Genomic DNA, 24,504 nt, shown 5'->3' with positions numbered 1-24,504 from the left:
GTGCAGAAAGACCACAGGTTTCCAGGTGGCAAAATCAGTATTTTCCCACCGCCTGGACAGGAGCAGTCTGTTTATCTGTATTTTTCGTGCAATGGTTCTGCATGTAATGTACTTGTGTACCAATATCGGACTGAACGGAAAAATCATGCTTATGCATGGTTCCCCCTGTTTTATGTGCAGCAGGCAACATTCGAATGAGCATCTTTGTGTTTTATGGAATAAACTACCGTGCTTTTCGTTACTTAATGAGCATAAAATAGGCCACTAAAGAGTTGTGCGACTTTACATCTGTAAAGAAGTATTACGCTATGCTTAAAGTCATAAAACAGACCTTCGACTTGCCTTCTGCCTATAATGTACAATGAATGGTACATGCTTACATACTCATGTCCCATTTCTGGAAAAGGGACGTTTTAAAATGTGTTGTCTTTTCACTTATGTTGCCCCTTCTCTTCAATGTGTCCTACATTTCTGACTGTTATTATGGTTGATTACTGCTTTGAATATGTTTCGAAGGAAATTAATCGATAAAGAGAATATTTAGGATGGTCACATATTGATACCGGTTATTATTTATTGTTATCTATACATTGATTGTGGCACTGCGTTTATATTTGTGATTTAGGTGGATGAACATTTAGGTGGAACCAAGAGACCTGCTGCTACGCAACTAACAAAGGGAGCCTTGTAAGTTTTCATTATTATCGGTTTAGAGCGATTATCAAAATATGATATATTTTCTTAGCTTGATATTTGTTTTGTCATACAGTTGATTAGTATGGGGAAACGTTCCCCAAGTGTACTGTATGCTGTCTATAGAATTACAGATGGCAGCTGTCCAGTCATCTGATGGTATCCAGGCATATTATCGCTTTAGTAAACATTGAATTGAAAAATAGAGAACAAAATATACCGATTTTTTTTTAAATGTCAATTTATAAAAAAAAGTAATATTGCAGGTTATACTGTTATAACAATAGTATGACTGGATACCGCTAAGTGGGGTTGGAGGAAGGGGCAGTAAGGCGTTGATTCCCTGTAAATATTTAAATACAATTAAATGTATATAATGAATCTGAATCAAAAACATAACAAAATATATATAATTAATACGAATGGCAAAGAGCATAACACATATTGTTTAACTGTCATTTTATGATGGACAATTCCACTAGATGGAATGCATCTCTTTTTTTCAGTTCAATTAGCATGACAGAAACAATATGTTGATTAAAGATGTGAACTAACATTTTAAAAAATCGGAATTAAGAAAGTGGCGCAGAATGAAAGGCGAGGTTAAAGTTGAGGCGAGATTGAAGTCAGTGAGAAACCTTATTCGTTATTTTTTGTAGTGAAAATAAATATTAGTTATTTAATTGAAAGGGTGTTTTTACAGCGTTTATATAACGCCTTGTAACCCATCTGATAGACAACAGAGAAAAATTCGAGATGTATGTGTTGTCACTCGTTACTCCGACTTGGAATACACTCAGTACTTGAAAACTATCCAACTACAATTTTAAGTTGTCTATGCCTCCCCTTGCACCCGCGTCGCTTTTCTACTCCCTGTGCTATCCCCATATACTACCATTGCAGGGGTTGTAGAGGGGAGGCATGAGGACTTCAAGTCACCCCAAAGCACCTAAAAAAGGAAAGGGGAAAAACAACAACTGGCAGATAAAATAATGTATCTCCCTACTGTGATGCCACAGTAGTTGAATTAATTTCTTAGTCATCTGCTATGATGTCACAGCAGGCCGAAGAGTACACTATCAAGAAAAGAAAATACTTGCTTATGGTTTCCTAATGTGTATGACTTCCTATGGAAGTCATACCCAACAAGGAGATTTCAAGTCACAGATTAAGTTCCGTGATCACATGTGTCTTATAAGGTCACGGATCTCCAAGGTCAGTGTTCAGTTGGGGGGAATTAATTCCTTCCAATACTTGGTCACGCCATCACCCTTTAATGCTTGCTTTCTTGCTCCCTCTGATGTAAGACTCCTTTTGGTTGTGAATGCACAGAATGTATAAGGGGTAGGTTGCAAGCTACTAGCTAGGCATAACCAGAAACTTGCTAGCTCTATTCTCCACATACATGCAGCACACCATTTCTTACCCATCAACAGTAAATTATGAAAAGCAAATGACTAGTGGCGAGTACAAATGGTGATGCCTGTATAAGGCCTCAGCCCTATGGATAGAAAAAGACACCAATATGCAACTAAAAATGTCCCCGTATCAGCTCCTTGTCAGAAATAAAGGTAGCTCAGAATAAAGACATTTGAAAAGCTATTGATCCTGTAATGATGTGTTTACATGACAGTGTATGCTCTGTTAGAGGCTTTCTTATAAACTGTGTCAAGTATTGTCACACATCATCTATATAATAAGTTGTTAGAGTTCAGTAGTGATTGCGAATTACAGATGGCAATCATCGTTACTCTTCCCAACTCTTCACATGGCTTACTTATTGATGACAGTCCGCCTTTCTTGACAACTTTTCCCATGAACATTTCTGTACGTTTTCCAACTATCCCTAGGAGGGAAATACACCCTCCATCCCTGCCTCTTTTTGTGCTTTCCTTCTTTGAAGTCTGGCTGATGATACCAGGTAGGGAGAGAACGGAGGGCTAAGGGTCGTGACGAGTTGGGAGTACTGAGTTTAATGATGATGAACTTCTGTATTCTGCCAAAACCTTTATGTCCATCCTTCATCATCACATTTCTTACTTATTGAGGCAGAAAGAAGTCACCCTATCTGCCAAAATATTAACCTAGAATAATAAACCCAGTAAAAGCACTTCTAAATATTAGCGAATCATCCATCCGCAGACTTGTGTCTCATTAAAATGCTGGAATAGGGCTAGCTAGCCACAGAGGCGATATCCGGAATTGCAATCTTCCTTTCCATGAATTTAGAAGCGAAATGCCCACCACTCGGAACAAGGAAAGATAATGACTATGAACGCCTAGTGGTGGAAACATGACCTGCAAAGAAGTGTCACAAAGGCAGAGACACAGCACCCCAGTGTCGTCTTTCAAAATTCTGTATTCAGGCGTCACATTAAAGCAAAACAAAAGAGGTGATGGCTGAATGGTTTAGAATTAATCTTAACTTCTGGCATTGCTCTGGGCAACCCACTAGGCCATCATTCCGTTACAGTAGGGGAAAGACCATATGCAAACCAGGCTTGGTCCCACTGTCATGGCCACTGGACAAGGGTCCAGTCCTTCCTCACCCCCAGGGTCGAAATGGATCCAGTCCTGGCGTCTCTGCTGCCAGGCTCATGAAAAAGTGGGCCTTGCTGTTAGGGAGAATTCTCATAAATGGTTGATTTCCCTTACCTAATGAATCCCTCAGCAGCTTTGCTGGATTTCTAGGATTTATTTTTTCACCTGGTAAGAGTGTGAGCCTATTTTCCCACTCTTACATGTGTTTTGCTGTGTGTGTTTTCACTTTTTGTGTGATCTTGAGCACTGGAGCCTCACCTACTCCATGGCCTCATATTCTTATGTGTGTTACACAGCACCTTCAGTGCAGTGACACAGGGTTGTCTTTGAGACTTCCCCCTGACTCCATTTTTCTGGGGCTGACTACTGTCCCCCAGAAAAGGTAAAGTTGCCATTAACTTTATTTTAGTCACTTTAAACCACAGACCCAGTACACCCCATTTTACATGGAGTATTGCAAAGGGTTAACTCTTATCCCTTTTTGTCTGTGTCTCTTGGGGCATTGTTTCGCTCCCTTTACATCAAGACTTGGCTGGTGGCAGTGGTAACTACCCTAGGTTTTCTACCGCGGTTATCTTATATAACCATGGTATTGTTTCAGGCTATTTATATTAGCCTCGAACATAAACCCGCTTGACCAAATACATTTTATTTTGGCTCCGGCTGGGTTTATTCGCCATTTCATTTTGTTAAAGTCTTTCTCGTGTTTTTCTCTACGCACCAAACCGGGGATGATTCCTTTGTTCGCCATCTTTTTGCTGGCTTCTGCACAGAAGCCCTCCTTAAGGCGCCTCAAAGTCCAGGTAGGCAGGATGTGAGGGTGGTATCTTCGGACCCCTCCATGGGTTCCCTTGGTAACCCAAGTCGCACTCCTGTTTGAATGGCTGAGGGGACTGTCCTTGCCAGGACAGCCTCCCTGCTGTGTGATTGACAGCCAGGCTGTATGAATGGGGGAAAACTGCATAAAAAGCAGGTCTCTGGGACTGGAAAGGCAGAGTAGCCACTGGAACGAAAGAACCAACGAGGAGCTGATGGAAGAGGACCCCTACAACGACTGAGCCGCCCGGTGAAGCCATGCTGCAGGTCCGAATCTTCAGAATCCGACGACAGAGAAGATCCTCCAGGAAACTTCTTCCCTTGAGTTAGTGGGAACAACCAGTTCGCCCAAACTGCAACCCCTCCTCTGGTCGAATTCGCTGTACAGAGCTACAGTGGGCCGGATAGCCGGGAAGGTTGGACCCTGCTTGGGTTTTAAGGAGCGCACCTTTTATTTGTTGCTTTGCTCTGCTTCTGGTTTCTTCCCTGGGTAGTGCGGGACCCTCCAGTATTCCTACTTCTTGTCAGTCCGACAGTCGCTTCAGAAACCGTGAGCCTGCAGGAACTATCAGGAACGTCCGGCTCAGCTACAGCTTCCTATCCGTTTTAAGGCACTGTGCAAATCCGGTTGATCGTTTTGTTCAACCGCGGTGAAAGTGTTTGAAATCTTTCTCCAATCCGAGGGCTTGTCCTTCTCTTCTCTTTGAACTAACTTTTATATCAACCGACCTCATCCGGAAACCGTGCCACAAACTTTACCGTGAACTACCCTGAACTTTGAGATCTTGAGCAAAAGACTTTTGACCCATTGACTTTCGCCTTAAGCCTTTTCTACCTGATTCTGTCAATGTAGTTCCTCTTGTTCAATGGCCTTGAGTACTTACCTGTTGGTTTGATTTATTTTCTAATAACCTTGTCTTTCCCTCCCTTTTTAAATTGCTGGAGTGCCATTTTGCTCCCATTGCATTTGTGAGCTTAACTTGTCTGGAATTTAAGGGACGTGGTGTGGTGTATTAAGAGTGTGATTTTTAGGCTGCTTATAATAGTGTAATGTTATACAACTGAAGAGTGAAATAAATGTATATTCTTTTACTTAAAAACCTTGAGTCAATGTTTGCCGGAATCGTAGTAATTGCTGTCCTTTGTGTAACTATCGGATACTGCTCGCTTACTCTTGAGATAAGTCTGGCTACTCAGTCATCGCTACCACTTTAACTGTGTAGTCCAGGCTTGCACCAAAGGTGAATTTGTACTGTCACTTGTAGTCTTAATTGTGTGTGGTGTTCCCAAAGGGTACTGCATATCATTCTGCCTAACACTTGCACACTTTGTGCCTAAGGCACCTGCATCAGAGCCGGGCGTGGTCATAGAATATCACTGGAAGGCACGTGCAAGAGTCCCTGGGATGGGCAAGGTGGAGCCACTAGGCGGGGCTAAAGGGAGGGGCCAGAGCCAGCCTATATAAGGCCAACCCATCCACGTGCCTCTGCTTCGCGTTAGTCTGCTTTCTGCAGCATAACGCTTACCGCTGTCCTTACCTGTGCATCCACCTTATTCCAGCTACTCCACCGCTGAAGGCGCATCTTACCTGATTCCAGCTACTCCATCGCAGAAGGCGCCTCTTACCTGAATCCAGCTACTACACCGCTGAAGGTGCATCTTACCTGATTCCAGCTACTCCATCGCTGAAGGCGCCTCTTACCTGAATCCAGCTACTCTACCATTGAAGGCGCGCCTTACCTGCTTCCAGCCACTTCATCGCTGTGCGCGCCTCTTACCTGCATCCCATCACTATCGGAGTCAGAGCCTTCTTTTCACCTGATCCGGGCATCCAGCTACTCGGAGCTCCGCTTCTTTTCTTCTTCTTCGCAGTACCTTCATCCTGCAACCGCGGATCTGCGTCAAACATCCAGACTTCGCTCTACGCCGCCGGCCTTCTCCTGCAAGGGAGAAAGAACACAAGAGGTTAGGAATCATATAGATAACGAACGCTTGACCACGCCGTACTTCAGACTAGAGTTCCATCATAAAGGCCAATTTACCAGCTAATTTGGGAGCTCCATCATCCACAGGGGAATGGATTCGCTCCAAGAATCCGATCTGCATTTTCACACCTATTGGGAAAAGAGAAAACATTGCAAGAATTTACTCTTAATGATCAAGACAAAAGACATTATAAGAAACAAACTATAATCATAACCAAAAGACTTACCTTCTAAGTGGATTGGTTGCAGCCGGTCTGGATCAAGACTTCCAAGGACCAGTGAAGCAACTAGGTCCGCTCTACGCGCTCCTGCTATAAGAAGCAGGACAGATAGCTCAACATTACAACACAAGAGATGAGCTTGCATGGGAAAACGCTTGAGCACTTCATTTTGTCACGCGAGGGTCGAGGGAAGTCAGAACACCACCACGTCATTCTCATTGCCTCTCATCTTCTCTCAGGGGCAATATCAGCATCCAGAACAGCAGGCTCTGCAGCAACTGGGAGAGAGAGGCGATCCAGGGGAGCCAAGTCAAGGGAGGGCTCCAACCGTGCCCCAACGCCCCCGCAGTGACCAGGTGAGCGTAACACCCACCCTAAAAGAGGCAGCCCAGCCGGAGTAGCTTGGGTCTCTAAGCCCAGCAGGCATAAGACACATGTCTGGGCATAACCGTCACACTCTGGGTGACTAAAGCAAAATAAAAAAAGTCCAGTGCCTGCTGGTCTTAGAGACCAAAGCTACACCTCACTGAAGAGGCCTAATGAAGCGTAAACATGTCTGGGATTGCTTGTGGTCTCGTGCAGAAGGGATGTGACCTGGTAGTTCAGGCTGGACGGGCCCTTTGTGGGTTGGACCAAGCCTAATGTGTATATCAGTAAGCAGTTCATTGAGTGGACTGAGAGAAGTTTGTGTGTGCTGCAGACTTGTGCCTTAGTCTGGCTTCGCTGTCCATTACCGGAGAAGGAGGGGTTAAAAACCCCAGAGAAGCGCAGAGCGCAGAGGAGTCAGCTGAGTAAGCAGTTGATTGCAGTTCATGGGAGGTGAACAGTGGAGACGGTGGAGATCTTCCATTCCTCTACAGGCTCTGAGGACATGGTCAAGTCAGCAGGTGAAATGTTACGTGGTCGTGCTGAACTGCAGACATGATCCAAAGGTGAGACTGCTTCTCCGCTTGTTCCTCCCCATCATGATGAAATCATCGTTGTACTGTCTTCTTTCTCCCCCACATTCAGATGGCAGACACACCTCCGCTCGTGCCCACGCTCATGTCCGTGCCCACTTCCTCGCAGGCATGTTGTAAATCCTCCCTATTGGGATCTAGTATTAAACTCCATCTCTGGGCCCTGGCCTCCCGGCATACTCCACTAAGACTTGATGTTACGGATTACGAAATGCTTACAGTAGAGCCGGGGGAGGTGTCTCCTGTCGGTTAGGCGTGTGAGAATTTGTGGTAATGTTTGGGAGCCCTGACACACATTTCGCCCGACTGGCGGGTCGGCATGGACACAATTGGGTCAGACACTCCCCATTTGGCCCCTCAGAATGCTGTTGGACCTACGGTGAGCCCAAGTGGGCGGGGGGAAGCTGCTATTGGATCGTTTCCATCGGGGGTGGCCTCCCAGGAAGAGACAATGGTAAAGGAACCCCCACTCCCCTCAGAACCTAGATCTGACTCTAGGAACAATGTAATGGAGAAAAATTTAACGAACATTGGGGAGGGTACACCAGCAACCCAGAAAGCTTTATCCAGCTCCTTCTTGGCCCTTCGCTTATCAACGGATTTTGCCCTCTTTCAAGCCTCCCTGAACAAACAAGGCTACCTGGAAAATGCACAATCACCCTGTCCAAATGTCTGAACTTTTCAAAGAACTGGTTAACGCAACCTCCTTGGGGGCATTTGATCCATTGTGTCCTTCGCAGTTGCAATCTGGGAAACTGCTGGTGCAGCAGGGAATCAATAATGGTAACATCACTCACACAGAGAAAGTTGTAGGGGGATCCATAGGGCTAGGTCCGCGGCCCTAGATGTTGAGTTTCCTGTGACTTTTGACATCAGGGAGTCCCTCCTGGTATCGGCTATCTCACAGGATTTGACATCGGACTCTAGGGGTTCATCCCTGAGTAATTCTGCCTTCTCCCCCCACATTCACTCCGTAAGGTCATAGCAGGGAAATTCATCGATGCAGCAAATTCACGCTATGATCATGTCAGCCCTATCTATTTCATTGGCCCCCTTTATTAAGTTGTATGAAGCCATAAATGGGGACTTCAATGACCAAGCAACTCTGCTGGCTTTGTTCCACTCCAAATGGATCTTTTTGGAAGTGTCTGCGGTAAAAGTTCAATCAAGGCTGGACTATGAAGCGGAACAATCTAATAAGTGGCAAACCAGATTAAGTGACATGGCAAGAGCAGAGCAGTCTGATAAGACTGCAATGATGGAAGCTATTTTAGACTCCCAAAAATGTGTCAGACGCTGTGTGGTCACTCGGAAGAGGCGATGCTTGAAGTGTGATTGTGACTGGGTTGAATCTATGCAGAAACACCCATCAGCTGATAGTAAGGCCCAGAGGATTACCAGTCATATTCCGGCAAAGCCTGATCCTATAAACTTAAAAGCCCTGGTTCCACTGGTGGCTTTCCTGGCTAAATCTTCAGAGGTGGGATTGACCACAAGGGACTCAATAGCTATCGCTGACTCCTCAGGATACTTCTGTGGCCCCCTTTGCCAACTTGGTGGATCCCGAAACTTAGATTGTGCCATGCCCAGCACAATTCTCCCACCTTTACCTAGTAGTACTGGCATATTGGAATCAAATTATTCCAGCTTTGAAAAAAAAGTTGAAACCTAAGAGATCATGCACATTATTGCAGGCAAAAAAACGAACCTGCCTCAACAAAAGAAAGCTAAATCCAACTCTTCTAGAGCCTTTTTACGCAACTGGAAATCCCTGCAGCAAATAACCACTAATCAGCAAGATAAGAGGGGGGAGCCAGAAAGAGAAGATATTGAGCCTATACTGGCCCCTAAAAACCTGAGCGGTGGCTTGGCCATTTCTAGAAGTGAAGAGGTGCCCTCCGGTGGACCGACATGGACGGCAGTGAGTCGTCTTCTATTATGGATCTCTCCACATACTCAATCAAATCTTCTGAGGAGACTCTTAATCGGAATCAGCAGCAAATTGAGGCCTGAACACAGGAAGAACTGTCTGAGCCCTCTTCACCTGTTTTGCGGTCTGTATTAAAGTCAAAACAGCCCTATTTGGGCCATTCTGGCAAAGGGAGATTTATGACTTTGGCGGACTGCCGCCGCTTGACAGAGCAGATTCGGGCTACCGTCAAGCCTCTTGTCTTCTTTACATCGAAAGTCAATAAGTCCCTGGTTTTCATCACGTCCAATGTTAACAAGCCACGGTTGGCGAAAGAGGCCCTGACAAAGGAAATGGGAAAAGATGAGACCTGGATGCTCTCTCTAGAGCGCTTAACTCTGGTAAATGATGGCCTTATATTGAACAGAGCGATTGTGATGATCCTTTTACCCCACATACCAGCGCTTCACTCAATCTCGTCAAGGGACATTTGTGTTGTGGAGTTCACTGATGAGGCCAGGTCAGACCGAGTGAGACTGCATGTACGATCGGAATTGATCAGGAAATGGATATGGGCGGAGGCCCATTTGTTCTGGTCTCTAATCTTTGATCTCACTCAAGTTCAGACCGTAGACTCCTTGGGTCAAGAGACCTTGTGTAAGCAAAAGGATAGAACCGGGAGATTTAATGATTATTTCCATGTTCAGCCAAGGCTCCAAAAACCTAAGAGGGTCGAGACTGGAAATCCTACGGCAACTGCTAACAAAACAGTGTTGTTTGCAAATAAACTTGATCAGCCCCTGAACATCACCTTCTCTAGGAAGGCAAAGGAATCAACAACTGTTGAATTTGATAATTTTTCCCCAGAGCCTGTATCTATGGATGCAGATTGGTCTTGGATCCGTACTGCATTGATTCTGTCTAAGGACCATTAGCATATAAGGAGTTGTGCAAAGAGCCAACTCTTTATTGATCTTGGCATACTAGCGGATTTGTCCACCTTATGAATGATGAAATGACGGATTGGCTTCAACATGATATACTTCTGTTACAGGAAACAGGGTTGTGTGAGACTCCCCTGTGTGAAAGTTACATCTCATTTTTGAACCCTGCAGTAAAATGTGTTAAGGGAAGACCCTACTCGGGTTTGCTTATTCATATTAAAAAGTAATTTTCAGTGGAAATCCTGAGGCATTGGATTCCTAATCCTTGGGTCCAAGCACCTGTAATAAAAGGGCTGCCGGTGGACCAGGAGGTTCCTTTGACAACGGTTTTCATTAATTTATATTGTAACCCTGCCAAAATAGGATGTGATGTGTTTTATTGGGGTTGTGAGCCCGGTGATTGACGAAGTAAGGTTGGAGTGCGATAACCCGCATATTATATTGGCTGGGGACCTAAACATCCGATGTGTTCCCTGAGGAGGTTGTGCCAAATATGGGGGAAAGACTAACCCTGCTGCCGATATTAATAGCTAATGCCTGGCTTCAGCTTATGTGAAGTAGAAACTTACTTATGCTAAATAATAACATCAATGGGGACATCCCGGGTGGGTTCACCCGGGGTCGAGCCTCTGAAAAAACTATACTAGATTATTGCTTTGTTTCCCGTAACACCTATCACGAGGTGGAATCCCTTGTAGTAATGGCTATGAGAACAGTGATCACTCCCTGCTCAAAATCACCAGGTCTGACACTCTTAAATCAATTTGTGTCAACCCAATGCCATGGATGGAGCTCTCTCAAGGGCGTAATCGAATCTGTCTTCTTAGACAGGATGTACTAGAAATTTCTTCTCTGTTGCAATTGAGATCAGATCGAATTATGTGCCGTTATTGGGTAAGTACGTCCAGGTGCAGGGATCAGGGTCTAGACCAGACTTAATTCGGAAGCACACATTTAATAACACATTAGTGACTGAACGTAAGAAGTATAGAGCTTATTTGAAGGCCTTGCGAAATCTGCCAATGATTAGTCGTGCTCTAAGCAAAAAAAGCGACAGCAACAAAATAAAAATTGGTTGAGAAGCTTTAGAGCTGAACGCATGCAAGAGGATGGGGCGAATATGTAGACAATTTTAAGCAAAAAAAACTCTGGACTCACATGGGAATGGATTAACAAGCTGGGGACGCCACAGGTAGCCTTACAAACTCCGTCTGTTAGTGAACAGCAGTAGATCGAACAACACTTCTTATGGCTAAGACAATTAAAGCCATGTTCCATAATGTTGGAAGGAATCAGGAATGGGATTGGAAGCTACAAAAATCTGAAATTCGAGCAGTGATCTTGAATCTCTCCACGTCCAGGGCACCTGGTCCAGATGGGCTCTCAAATTATGAGTTGAAACAGGCCCCCGATGAATGGTCAAAATGTGCCTATATTCTTTTTTGTAAAGCCTTAAAGGATAAACAAATACCCTTGTCTTGGAAGACGGCCATTATTGTCCCTATTTTCAAAAAGGTGGTAAGAACTGACCCGGTTAATTATCGGCCCGTAGCCCTTCTTGACAGTCTGGGGAAAATGTTTGCAACAATCTTATTAAAATGTCTGTCAAGATGGGCTATCGACTCGGAGCACCAAGATTCCAGGCAAACAGGTTTTGTCAGGTTTTGTCATAGGTATCAGCACAGGGTTGAATTTGTTCCTATTAAAATTGCTAAAACTCCAGGTCATTAAAGGCAAGTACAAGTTGTATGTTGTATGTTGCCTTTGTGGACCTGGAGCAAGCTTTTGATAGTGTGAACCGGGAGCGCCTCTGTTCAAAATTTTCCCAAGGAGATTTTGGAGCCAATGGAAGCACTTTATTCAGATTTCACCATGCATGTCCCTTTGAACTGTCAGGGATCGTTATCGAGAGAGATTGAGGTTAATAGGGGTCTAAAGCAGGGCTGTGCATTGGCCCCTATTCTTTTTAACCTGTATATCTCTGATATAGGAAAGTCCCAGGAGGCCATACGGGGCTTCCCTCCAAAACTTAATGGGACTCCACTCCCAAGGATGGTGTATGCGGATGACTTGCTACTGATCGATAAAACACCAATAGGTCTCCAGAGGCGATTAGATGCTCTGCAGGCATATATGTCCATTAAGGACCTTACGGCTTAAGGTATGATTCTACAACGGCAATTTGGCAAGTTTTCCATGATGCCTTACAACCAAAAAGTAATCCCTATTCTATGTTACAGTGCGGAAACCTGTTTAAATCTCAAATGGCAACTCTGGGAAATTCTGGAAGAGGTTTTCTGGAAGAAAATGTTGGGGCTGTCAAGGAGCCTGCCGATGGCATGTATCCGTTTTGAATTTGGGCTTTCATCTTTGTATGCAGTTTCCCTGTGGAAATCCCTCTCTCTATTTCGAAAGTCACTGTTAGCCCTGCCGGTTCCCCAGTTAGCTATTTTGGGGGACAAGAATTTGACGACCGAGGTGGGTCATTTTGGTGCTTGGAAAGTCAAATGTACCAATTGTTTGACAGAGTTGGTTTGCACTGTGGAAACTCTAATTGCCAACCCTGTTTTGATAAAAAAATAAACTGTTTCAACAGGATTGGATACTGACTCAAGCTAAAAGGAATAATTTAAGCCTTATGAAAAACTACATTTTGGAATGCAAGTCTTTGAAGGAGGTGCCAAATTAATTTAAGATGTTCCCTTGTCCAGTAGTCCGAGGGTGCTTTTTAAGACTCTGCTTGAATTTGTATCCAACGCATGCACTCTTAGTGGCCCGGAAACAGATGGAGGAGGGTTTGTGGTATTGTAGATTCTGTTTAAAAGCCGCAGAACCGGAATCATTAAAGCATCTACTAACTGCATGTGTAGGCTGGACAGATCAGCGTTCTCTCTTTTTGGGTCATATAATTTAATCTGCGCCAACATTGGGGTTTGATCATTGGTGGCTAAAGCTCTTGAGGGGAGAAAGCCACTCGGCTGTAATTGCGATAATAACATTCTTTAATGGCATACCCCTGGAGGGCTAGCATTGCCTTCAGGTCATGGAGAGGGAGGTTAACGCTGTGAAGCGCGATGTTGGTTCAATAATGAGGTTGGCAAGAGGCTCTCTTTGCTTTCTTCCCTTGACTGGAACGTGGCTGCTGTTAAATCCATCTTTCCTCTTTTCTTTTTTTCTTCTTTTAATTCTTCTTATTTTATCTCTGTAGCTGTATATCATAATATGTTGAAATATTTTAGAATGTTTTAGGACTTTTTAATAGTTGTATAAGAGGACATGGGTATGGATGGACCTGTTCATTTTCGACTTTGCTAATCTAAATGTTATTTTCTTAATGTTCAATTGTTAATGGTTTGAAATAAACCAATAAAACAAAACAATTTCTGTAATGGCTTGGTAGGTGAAGAACGCAAGTCTAGAGGGTTGCCCAGAGCAATTGCCAGAGGTTTAAGATTAATTTTAAACCTTCCATCCAACTTCTCATTGTTTTGCTTTGTCACTCAGATTGGGACGGGTATGCGCAGACGTGGGTCCCGTGCCTGCTGGGCCTAGAGACCCAAGCTATACCTCTAACCTTCTAGCCATCACCACTTTGCTATAGGTGTCACACTAATCAGACCGAGCAACTGGATCAGGATGCAATCCTGAATATAGCCTTATTTTGAACCTGTTGACGCTGAATGAAACATAGAATGAAGCCAGATCCTGTTCTGAAAACCCATATAATAAATGGAAAGCAGGATGGTCTTACCCCACTACTGTGTCTCCTTGAGTAAAGCTATTAGCATCCCAGACTTCCAGAAATGGAATCAGATGACGATGACTACCAAAGCTGTGAATGGAGTACAACACAATGGTGAGATTACCCACATGAAACTTTCAAGGGAAAAACATACCCCTGCAGGGATTACTGCAACCTTGTAATAATCACAGCGCAAATTTTCTGTGTTGTCTGACTCGAGAAGTGCCTTGATAAGTGCCCACCTGCTTAATGTTTGGTGACAGCCTGACTCACTTGACAGAAGCCAATCCTAACCTGGAAGAGTCTCATAAGGAGAATGAAATGGGAAAGGCAGTGTTAAAATTAGAGCTGCCGTATTAACAGATTGTTTGGCCTCCCTCGTAGAACCTGCTCAGAGTGTAGTGCCTCTCAATCAGAGGGTCTATCCCTGTCTTACCCATTACTTATTTGCTCTCTGCAAAGCACTGAGAGGGAATGGAGAGACAACTCCTTGGTTGGCCCACGATAGCATAGCCCAGAGACCTATTTCTGCCAACATTCAGCCCCCAACCGTCTGGAGAAGGCAACAGTGCAGTCCTGTGACAGGAAGCTTGGGGGTTGGAAGAATAATGAAGTCCACCACAAAGTAATCATAGGATCATATTACGTTCCAATTACATTGTGGCTATCTCAGGGACACTGGACGTAGCAGGGGAGGGAGGCTATTTTTTCCCTCAATAGGGTCATGTTAAAATTACAGACATTTCATTTTAAATCTGCCTGGGAAGGGCGACTTCATTCAGTAAGGAATCTGATGAGGATGGGTGGGAATTGACTCTGTGTTGGCAACAGGCTTACAAGCCCAGAAGAAAAAATATGCAAGTTGTCAGTTTACACCAAACTACCTTTTTGTGCAGTTTGAGTTAATAGAAAATAGCATCAAATTACTATGTCATTTTTATTTTGTAAAGATATTGTGTGGCACAAGCATTAAATGAAAATATATGCTTTTTGTTTTAGCAGTCTTCAACAACTAAAAAAAGACCAAGCACGTGTTGAAGTGCCAGATAAAAAGAAGTTTAGTTCGCTGAATGATGCTTTCCAGAAACTTCTGTCATATCATGTATTTCAAGGTTCAATGCCGAATAAGGAAGATTTAGAGAAAGGTAATAATGATTTTCCTCTTTTGATCGTGATATTTCAAGATAAAAAGTTCTTAATTTATTTTAAATGTTCTCTAATTTTATTAAAAATCTACTTAGTAAATATGCCTACATATCGGAAAAGCAAATACCATGTCTCACTGCATGTATTGTTAAAAAGTATTTGGTGATGATTTGCTACCTAACTGCACTGAGATGTTTATTTTTATTGTCTTCTCTGTCATCACATGGTACTGAATTCTTCATTGCTGAAACACGTTAGTATATGGGACACCCTTATTACGTATGCAACGTATTTTTGGAATTAACCAATATTCTGATAACTTTGTCATTGGCAATAGGGCCAGCCTATCTTGGATGTGTAAATGAGGGGAGAAAGAAATAGAGTGCTATGTGCTTTTTATGTCATTTTCTTTATGCCTTTTATGATGTGGCACGGACTTATTGCCAGACAGCAGAATATCCATTCATCATTATCCTTATGACGGCCAGATGTACCTGAGGGTAGGTATCTTAATGACATAAGTGGATGAAGTAGATTAATTATCGTGTCGTACCAGATCCCCTATCACAAGAGCTCTTTTTGGCATGGTACACATACAGTTATGGCCTATGAAATCTGGTTACCTTGCATTGCGGGCAAATGTAAAACAAAACCGTTATATTGAATTAAATAGAAGGGCAGGTGGATAAATGGAAGCCATCCGCACCTGCCAGTCTTGCATCCACTTCTAACATCTAGCAGGCTGGCCCCTCATCACCTGACACCAGGATGGCAGATTTGGATTGACATGTATGTTGCATTAGAGCTGTTGTGGTTGGAGAAAACCAGGCTCACACTTCAGTTTTTAGTATGTAGTATAAGAAGACAAAACCAGACAACACGTCTTCATCATACTGGAATAAACTGGAACAGCTTCTACCTTTATAGGTCACAGACAGGTGACAAAATGGAAACCTACCAAGGACCTTCTGAAGTTGGAATTCATAAGCCTGTATAGTGGTAAAAAGACCCTCACACCCCATCAATTTAATTCAAACCTCGACACAGAAGCCCATTGTCAACACACATGACCGTTGAAACCCCTCACCTGACAGTTCTCTCTGAATGCTCCTGCCGAAATGGGCTTACCAACCCCGCCTTTCATAGCATCTCCTTGCATTCCTTCACAATGTACATTTGGAATGTTCTGGTCTGTACCAGTTTATAACACATGCTTACAAAAGTCCTTTGCATGGAAAAGTGCAAGATGGCAGTTTTGAGTTTTAGTCTGCGCAGACAAGCATTGCCAAAAGCCAACAGTTAGTAATTTCAGGGTGAAGTTGAGACAAGTCCTCTAGGAATACAAACTGTTCATAGAGAAAGCAGCCAATGCTATGACATCAAACCAATTGAGAATTTAATATATCCCATTCATAAAGATATAATGAAACAATCTGCACCAACATTCCTCCCATTTGCACAACTTGCAGCATAACACTTTCCCACATATCTAGCCCCTTGCCCTGTTATATAATGAAAACGGTTTCCTAGAAACCTGTGTGCCTGCCAGACCTGTTTTCATACCCTCAATACATTCTGTACTTCAGTTCTCCTCAGTGCATCAATTTGATTTTCTAGCTCACTATCAGATTCATACACACTATGTCAATTTTAATATTAGAGTAGAACTACATCCCCTCGGTACTTATTGGGGCTCACGAGGCGTGTACTTAACCTTACTCCAACTTCTGCTACACTTACAGCAGCATATCATTAAACCTTCTAACAGAACAGACGAGAGTATCAAACTCGTGGTGAAAATCATGTTTTTCTTAATCATAAACGTGTTCCCAGATCATGCACCTTTCTTTTTTACTTCATAAATCCTTTGTATCTTTGTCAAGAGAATTTCAAATCTGTGTGGCATCAACTTTACTAAATCTGGTTTCAGACTTACCATCTCTGATCTTTCCATCAGCCAGAATAAATTATGCACCTTAACATTTGCCTTAGTTGAAACGAGTTTGTCAACTGATGGGGTTCTAGCCATTCAGATACAACTGCTGTTGGCTACAGTTATGTAGGTATGATCTGATTGGTTGGCACGAGAGGCCATCAGTGCGTCCTCTGCCTTGGAAGGTGCACAGGCTTCCTGACACATTCTGCTGCTGTATTCCTGCATTTCCTTCCAGGGTCACAGATCTTCAGGAATGGCAGAATGTTTGCTGTGCTGTCACAGCCAAGCTTGTGTCACAGAGGGATCAAAGAACTCCCAGAGATTGTTCAAGAGTTTTTATTAATTGATTCACCAGGGCGCTAGGGCTGTCCCTCTCACTTGTCTAGTAATACAATTTTCATCCCTAACATAGACACCCCTAAACCCGTGTTAGTATCTAGACAATATTGATTGCCTTTTGTCTAATGTCTTTTGTGCTAAGGCCCGCCAACAGAAACAAAAGTGACTTCTCTCTGTTAATTTGAAATCCTGACACCCTTCATAAGGTATCTAACACCTCTAGAAGAATCGGCATGTTCTCCAGAGGGTTGTCCACATATAATAGGATGTCATCCACATTAAGCGAAATATTATGGACCACTCCACCCGCTAGGATACCTGTTTCCGGGATGAATGTCTGGAAATATTGAGCCAGGGGCTCAAGTGCGAGCAAAAATAAAATTGGGGAAACTGGGCAGCCCTGTCACATACCTCGTTCCAGTATCCACCCCTTTGACAACTATGTGCCCGTCTCGACCCTGGCTGTCGGTCTCTGATATAACAGTCGCAACCAAACCCAAAGGATCGCACTTCCAAACCCATAGGCCTCTAGCACTTTGAACAGCCAAGGCCACTAGAGTAAGTCAAACGCCTTGATTTCGTTCAGCGCAACCAGCGCCATCTCTCTCCGCAAGTCCTTGACTAGGTCCATTACATGGTGCAGATGGCGTAAATTCATGCTAGTGTCCCTCCCTCCCACGAATCCGCATTCGCTGGGTGTACCAAACCTGTGGCCATCCTGGCCAATCTGGATGCCAACACTTTTCCCAGGATCTTCACGTCAGAATTTTGCAAGGAAATCGGCCTACAACAGGTGCATTGGGCCGGCTCCTTGTCCCTATTTAGAGTATCTCTAGTTATGGCTTCTCTCATCGTGGTTGGTAGGACCCCCTCCGGAAGTGCACTGTCATATACCCTTCTCAGTTGGGGGACCAGAACCTCTGCGAATTCCCAGTCAAACTCCACCGGAAACCCATCACTCCCTGGGGCTTTATTTGTTTGCATGGTTCGTATCGCATTCAATATATCTCCACCTCTTCTATCGACGCCTCCAGTCAATCTATGGCCTCCCCCTCCAGCCTAGATAACTGCACCAAATCTAGCAAACTGAGGTTTCCAGATTTGAGCAGGTTCCCACGGTCGAATACAACCGTTGGTAATATCCCTGAAATATCCCATTCATCTCCCGTTGTGAGGACACCAGGGCACCAGTCGGATCTTGAATTTGGACGATCGACATCCCCGGCTGTTCCTGCTATAATAGCCATGCTAACAACCAGCCGGCTTTGTCTCCCTCTCCGTGTATCCTCGCTGTATAGCGGCCGTAATTAAACTAGGAAAGCGAATCCTGTGCCCTCTGGTGGGCTGTCATTTTCGCTGCTAGCTCTTCCCCCACGTATTGCCCCCGCTACGTCCCTTTCCAACTGATGGAGCACTCCTTGTAATACTTTTAGCAAGCTATCCAGTGTCCTCCGGACCCTCACCACCTGAGGCATGCATATACCCAGTAGCGTCACCTTAAATGCCTCACACTGCGTCCCCACATCTCTTACCGATACCTTGTTTAATTCAAAGAAGATAGTTATTGCATCCCATATGGTCTTCCAGGACGCCAGCCCTCATCCTCTACAATGCTGCAGCAAGTCTACAATGCGGGTGTACCAAAGTGGCAACCAGTAGAGAGTGAACCGAAATGGCTCTATCTAGGTATGTGGCTCGGCAAACCAATGATAGTGTTCCTTCCCCTCCACCAGATCCATCTTGTCCATAACCTGTCATATGCTGTCCTCGCTTGGTGTTTCATGCGATGTGCCTTGCCCGTCCAATCCAAATCCGGATCCAGCGCACAGCTAAAGTCTCCCCCCACCAGACGTATAGACCAGATCTACAACCCCCTGTCAGTTCCAGCACTGAAGCGAAATAATCTTTGTCGTTCACATTCGGGGTGTACGAGTAAACCACACATGTATCTTGGTCGTCTAGGTGTCCCACCACAGCTATCCCCCTCCCATTGGTGTCCTCTAATGTTCATTCCACCTGCGGGGTGGTCCCTAGGGCCACCCATATCAGTACTTCTCTTGCAAACGTGGAGTACGTGGAGCCAAGCACCTTCCCTGATCATTTAGGTGAGTCTCCTGCAATAATGCTAGCTGTATGGGGTGCCTCTTCACCTCTTCAAGTATTGTCCCACCCGTAGCCGCTTCCTGCCGCCACCCCCAGGCCCTGCACATTCCATGCGCCGATCTTAAGATGGCCTTCGCCAGTGCAACCAATTAAGTTGGGTTTGCGTTCCCCCGCCACAACTCCTGGGTCCCTCCCCCTCCTCCTCCAGTGAGTTTGCCTGTTCATTCCCCCTGGTCTGTTACAAACCCTACCCCCAAGACCATCAGCTGCCCCCTCCCCTCTCTCTCCCTCCCACTCCTTCTATGATCAACCTGTACCAACTGAGATGGCCCCCCCATTGCACACCTTCCTACAGGCGTGGTCAGCAGGGTCCCGGATTTCGGGGTTGGCTGAACTCTCCGCCCACTTTGACCGCTTAATACCAATTACATCTTCTTTCAATAACCAAAGGAAGTCCCACCAAGTGCCTTCGAAAGGTGACGTGTTTAAATTCCACCCTCCTTCGCTGCCTCTTTGCGGTCTCCCTGCAAGGTGCGGTTGCTCCCCGCAGGATGATGATACCCAACCTCTTGCGGCACCACTTTTGGTGTCCTGTGTTCTAGCCACTCCCATGCCTCCTGTGGTGAGGTGAAAAAATATGATCTGCTATCATCTATCACTCAAGGTTTCCCTGGAAATATAGTCATAAAACGTACATTCGATTCCCTTAGCCTCCAATGGATTGAATCAAACGATCTCCGCTGCTTCTGCACCTCCTGTGTGAAGTCTGGGAATATTAGCATCATTGTGCCATTGACCTCAAAGTGGCCAGCCTTTCGAGCCCCTACAATATTGTGTCTCTGTCCCTGAAATTGAGTAGTTTGGCCACCATCACCCTTGGCTGCCCCACTGACAGTGGGGGCCTGCCCGGTAGTCTGTGCACCCGAAACACCATGAAAAGCTTTAATGGGCCCATTATGCATAGTGTTTTCAGGATCAGCCTCTTCACATATAGCTCAGCGCTCAGCCCTGCCTCTTGTTCCAGCACCCCCACCAGGTGGATATTGTTCCGGCGGGACTGGCACTCAGAGTCCTCTACTTTAGTCTCCAGCACCCTTGTCGCTGCTTTGAGTCTGCATACCTGGTTCTTCAGTGTGGCCGGATCAACTTCGACCTTGCTTACCCGCTGCTTCACTTCCGTCACTCGTTCGCTCACTTTTCGCAAGTCAGCTCTCGTTTGCTCACTTTTCGCAAGTCAGCACATACCAGAGAAACATCGATTCCCACCTCCTGTATCTTTCCTTCTAGGAATAGCCTTGAGTCCTGTATCTCTGCCATCAACCCTTCCAGTGTGACTACTCCACCCATTTCCTTTGCTGCTCCTGTGGCATCGTTTCCCCCACACTCTGCTTTGGTGGACTTCTGTTTGGGGACAGCATAGTGCTCAATCCTTTGCTGGCCCTTCCCCATAGTGCAGCTCTCCGGCCTATAGAGCTGAGTGCTAGGAGTTGGTTCGGCGATAAGATTTGCGATGTTGCCGGTGTCTTTTCGGGAGGCTAAAATAAGTTCCTTTCCTGTGTCGGCTGCACTCCCACCTCTTCTCACCATCAGGAGGCCTATTGGGGCGATCTCACAGCGTGTGCCCGATGTCTCTTATAGGGTTTTGCACAGTGACAATGTAGGTCCCTGTGCACCTCAGCCACTTGCCCTCACACTCTTCTCCCCTATCTCTCCTCAACACATCCACTTGCACAGCCCTCCTCGTGGCCGTGCAGCTATCTGCTCTGTGCTCTACTCCAAGGCTGCAGCGATACAAACTCCCCCACTCATTGTGCTCTGTGCCGGCCCACTAGATGGTGTGCAGGGCAGCGACAATAGCTCTCCCTCTTGAACCTCCGGTCACTTTTCCTGTCTGGAGGGCAACACAGCCCACCACCCACCCCTTGCTGCGTAGCTGACTCTGTCCTTGCAGTGATCAGTTCCTCTACAGTCTTCCCCAGGACCGGCAGTCCGCTAATGCCCCTAGGACCCTGACCACAGTATCCAGCAGCTTTCTCTCCTGCCTGGGTTCATCTTGCCCCTGCTGCTCATGTCTCATGTTCGCCCCCCAGGAGAATATTATTCCTCAGCCCGCACCTTGCTGGAGTTCAGGGCCCACTCTATTCCGCTCTCCACTCTCCTTGCTTGTCTCTGGCCTCTCCTGTGCTGGCCTCCAAGTAAAATCTGCCACTGCCTGATTGCCGGTCTCCTTACTGGGTTGCCTCTCACTGTTAAAGCTCCCGGTGGCTCCTGGCGTGCAAAGGAGTTCCTTACTCCCCCTCCTGTGTCGTGTTTCAAGTCACTCCTGCTGCTGGTCTGAGTCCTTTGCCTGCCGGCACCTCTCCTGCTTACGTCACCAGGGGACCAATTGGTTATACTGCCCTGTGGCTCCAGCTTTCAATCAGGACCATTCTGCAGCTCAGTCACCCCCTCCGCACCTACTGTCAGCCGTTTCAGTTTTATCCATCTGCCGCCGCCACCCTCTGCATCTCGGCGCTGCTGCAGTGCTTGCCACTCACTGTGTTATGTTATGTTGTGTTAAAAGAATTTATTGAGCGCACTTACACCCGGAGGAATTGTGCAGAATGGAAGATATATTGAAGTAAAGACTAAAATAGGAGCATTTTCAGCAGCTGGCGAAGATAAAATGATCCTCAATCCCACCTAGCGTGAGAGGCAGATCTTTCCAAGCTCTGCCAGCTGCTGCTTTGGGCCCTCAGTTGCAGGTCACGGCCATATGTTTGCCGCAGAGCACTTTCCTCATGCCTCTGGGTTCACTGACCTCTGCTCTGACCGCCAGCAGCCATCTTGGTGCTCTTCCCGGCATTTTCACTGCTCTGCTTTTCTTTGAGTTGGCAGATCATCCAGACTCGATCACCACTCTCTGCTCCCTGATAACGGCGCTGGATTATTCCGACACCCGGTGCGCGGTGCCTGTGCCTCAGAAGTGCTTTCTAGCAGGATTTTAACATGATATTACTGCTGCCTGTAGCAGGGCCACATAACTTCACTGCTTCATCTGTCGCTCGCCGGCCTCACTCCCCTACTGTATAATGTCTAATCTCTCGGTTGACTAATAGGAATAACCTAAAGACAATCACCTTATTTCTCTAGAGTTTCTGTGGGACTATCTAAATTACCACTACACTACCACTTTGTTAGTAGCTACCAGACGATATGAAGATGTGCCTTTCAGACACTCTGCATGACTTAGTCTCGATCTTCTCACACCCTGATGTTTCTTTCTCTGGCTCTGTATTCTATTCTCCTCTCTCTACTCTCCTACCCCCCAACTCATCCCACCACCACTCACTCTGCTCCCTGCGTCTTTTTCCTCTGGTCCTTTGATGTCTCTGACTCCTTCTACTGCTGCCTCCACCTTTTGATGCCATTTATCTACTATGCTACTTTCTCCTCCACTCTACTACTTCCTCCTACACACTACTACTCCCTCCTCCACACTATTATTCCCTCCTCCACATTCCTCTACCAGTCAACCCATTCACTCCCTGCACTCCCACTTATATTTGTACTCACTAATCTTACACGCACACTGATAAAAAAAGTATCATCTGCACTCACCAATCAATAACTCACCTTCTCTATAATTCACTTCAATGCCCTTGTCCACTTTCCCTCCTCCTTCTGGTCTCTTGGTCTGCCCCATCCTCTTCTGACCTCACTCAAGCAACCCACAACTGTTTCCTTGGGTTTCTCTTATCCCCTTCCCCATCCTCTGGTTGGTTGTCTGTCTGTGGCCAACCGGGCCCCGTTTTCCCCACTCAAGAGGTGCTATGTACAGAAAAATGTTAAAATAGCGGGTTATATCTGGTTTACGTCCCTGGCAGTCAGGGTTGTCTGTAGTGGTTTTGTGGCTGCTGGCGCTTGGGAACGGTGCACAGCCTATCAGGTGCCTGTGTACTCTATCCGCCGCATCATCTGCTGTCTCTTTCTATCGGTTTGCTGGTCAGGTACTGAAAAGCATATGGCATGGAGCACTGATGGACTGTGCTTTCTCTGCTGGTCTCTCCCTCTAAATGCAGTGGTGACTTTAGGTTATTTAGAACTAAAATGGAGAGCTTGGCGACCATTTGTATCAAGATAGCATTGGGTGATGCAAGTACTGCCCATACAATGGCACTTGAGGAGGGGACAGGAATTGGGGCCATCTCAACTGCCACCATCCCTCTCTGGGTTATGACTGGCTCTGACTTCCACCATGGTAGGCCTCCCAGCCCACACTGAGATTGATTCCTATCCTCTCCTGACAGCGTCAGTTTCCTGGTTAGTATTCTTGTTCCTCGTTATCCAGACTAATGGGGTGTGGTCTGTACAACCTTAAACTATCAGCCCGTTAGACAGTACCAATCGCTGACTAGAGCCCATTTGATTACTTAGCATTCCAATTTGACCACTGGATAGTTCTATTCTCTGGGAAATAGATTCCTAATGATGTACATAATGGGTTTCTCCTGCTCCTCCTGCATCTCTGACAATACCGCCCCAAGACCAATAGAGGAAGCATCTGTTTGAAAGATAAACTACTTGGTAAAGTGAGGTCTGATGAAAAATTAGCTTTTGCAAAGAGCCTCATTGAGTTGGTTGAAAGCCCTTTGAGAAACCGTGTCCCACTAGTGCTTCTCTTTCGTTGTATTCCTTTGTTATAGCCCTTTGTCTTTTTCATTTGTCATTAGTGTCATTCTCCTTCGAGTCCTTATTTGTCATCGTAGTCCTAGTCCTTATCCATAATCTTTGATCATAGTCCTTCTCCTTAATAATAATACTTCATCATTGTTGTCATAGACATTTTCCTTTGCCAGTGTGGTTTTCATTCATCAATGTCCTTTTCCTTTGTCATTGTCTTTCATCATAATCCTTCCTCCTAATCCTTCACATCTGTCATAGTCCTTTGTCATAGCCCTTCATCTTCATCATAGTCTTTTTTTCCTTTGTCATAGTTGTGGTAAACCAGAATCAGGAGATTTCACAAGATGGAATTTTGGGTAACGTAGTTCTTTATTTGAACACAAAAACATATACTATCCCCATGTTTCTCACCACTATTCTTAAAGAAAAGAAGAAGTCTCAAAAGGTGCCCATCAGGAGGTCTTGCAAAATAATCCAAATCCGCCATCCAGAAAGCATGTACTAA

At 45.3% G+C, this 24,504-nt stretch overlaps 1 protein-coding gene across 8 annotated transcripts in view; it reads left to right on the top strand.

The window, feature by feature from the left end:
- The window catches only part of BICRAL (BICRA like chromatin remodeling complex associated protein), a 2,181,199-nt gene that overhangs the window by 1,327,586 nt on the left and 829,109 nt on the right, over window positions 1-24,504 (top strand). For 7 of the 8 annotated variants that reach the window (XM_069608491.1, XM_069608492.1, XM_069608494.1 and 4 more), the window contains 2 exons: window positions 626-687; window positions 14,810-14,955. In XM_069608491.1, coding sequence (XP_069464592.1) covers window positions 626-687; window positions 14,810-14,955 — 208 coding nt within the window. The remainder of the gene's footprint in view (window positions 1-625; window positions 688-14,809; window positions 14,956-24,504) is intronic. The other variant, XM_069608490.1, reaches the window with a different exon arrangement.

This window comes from Ambystoma mexicanum, chromosome 4q (genome assembly GCF_040938575.1).
Source record: "Ambystoma mexicanum isolate Mex_15411 chromosome 4q, UKY_AmexF1_1, whole genome shotgun sequence".
NCBI lineage: Eukaryota > Metazoa > Chordata > Amphibia > Caudata > Ambystomatidae > Ambystoma > Ambystoma mexicanum.
The sequence above is the reverse complement of the archived record's forward strand: the minus strand, read 5'-3'. Positions and strand labels throughout refer to the sequence as shown.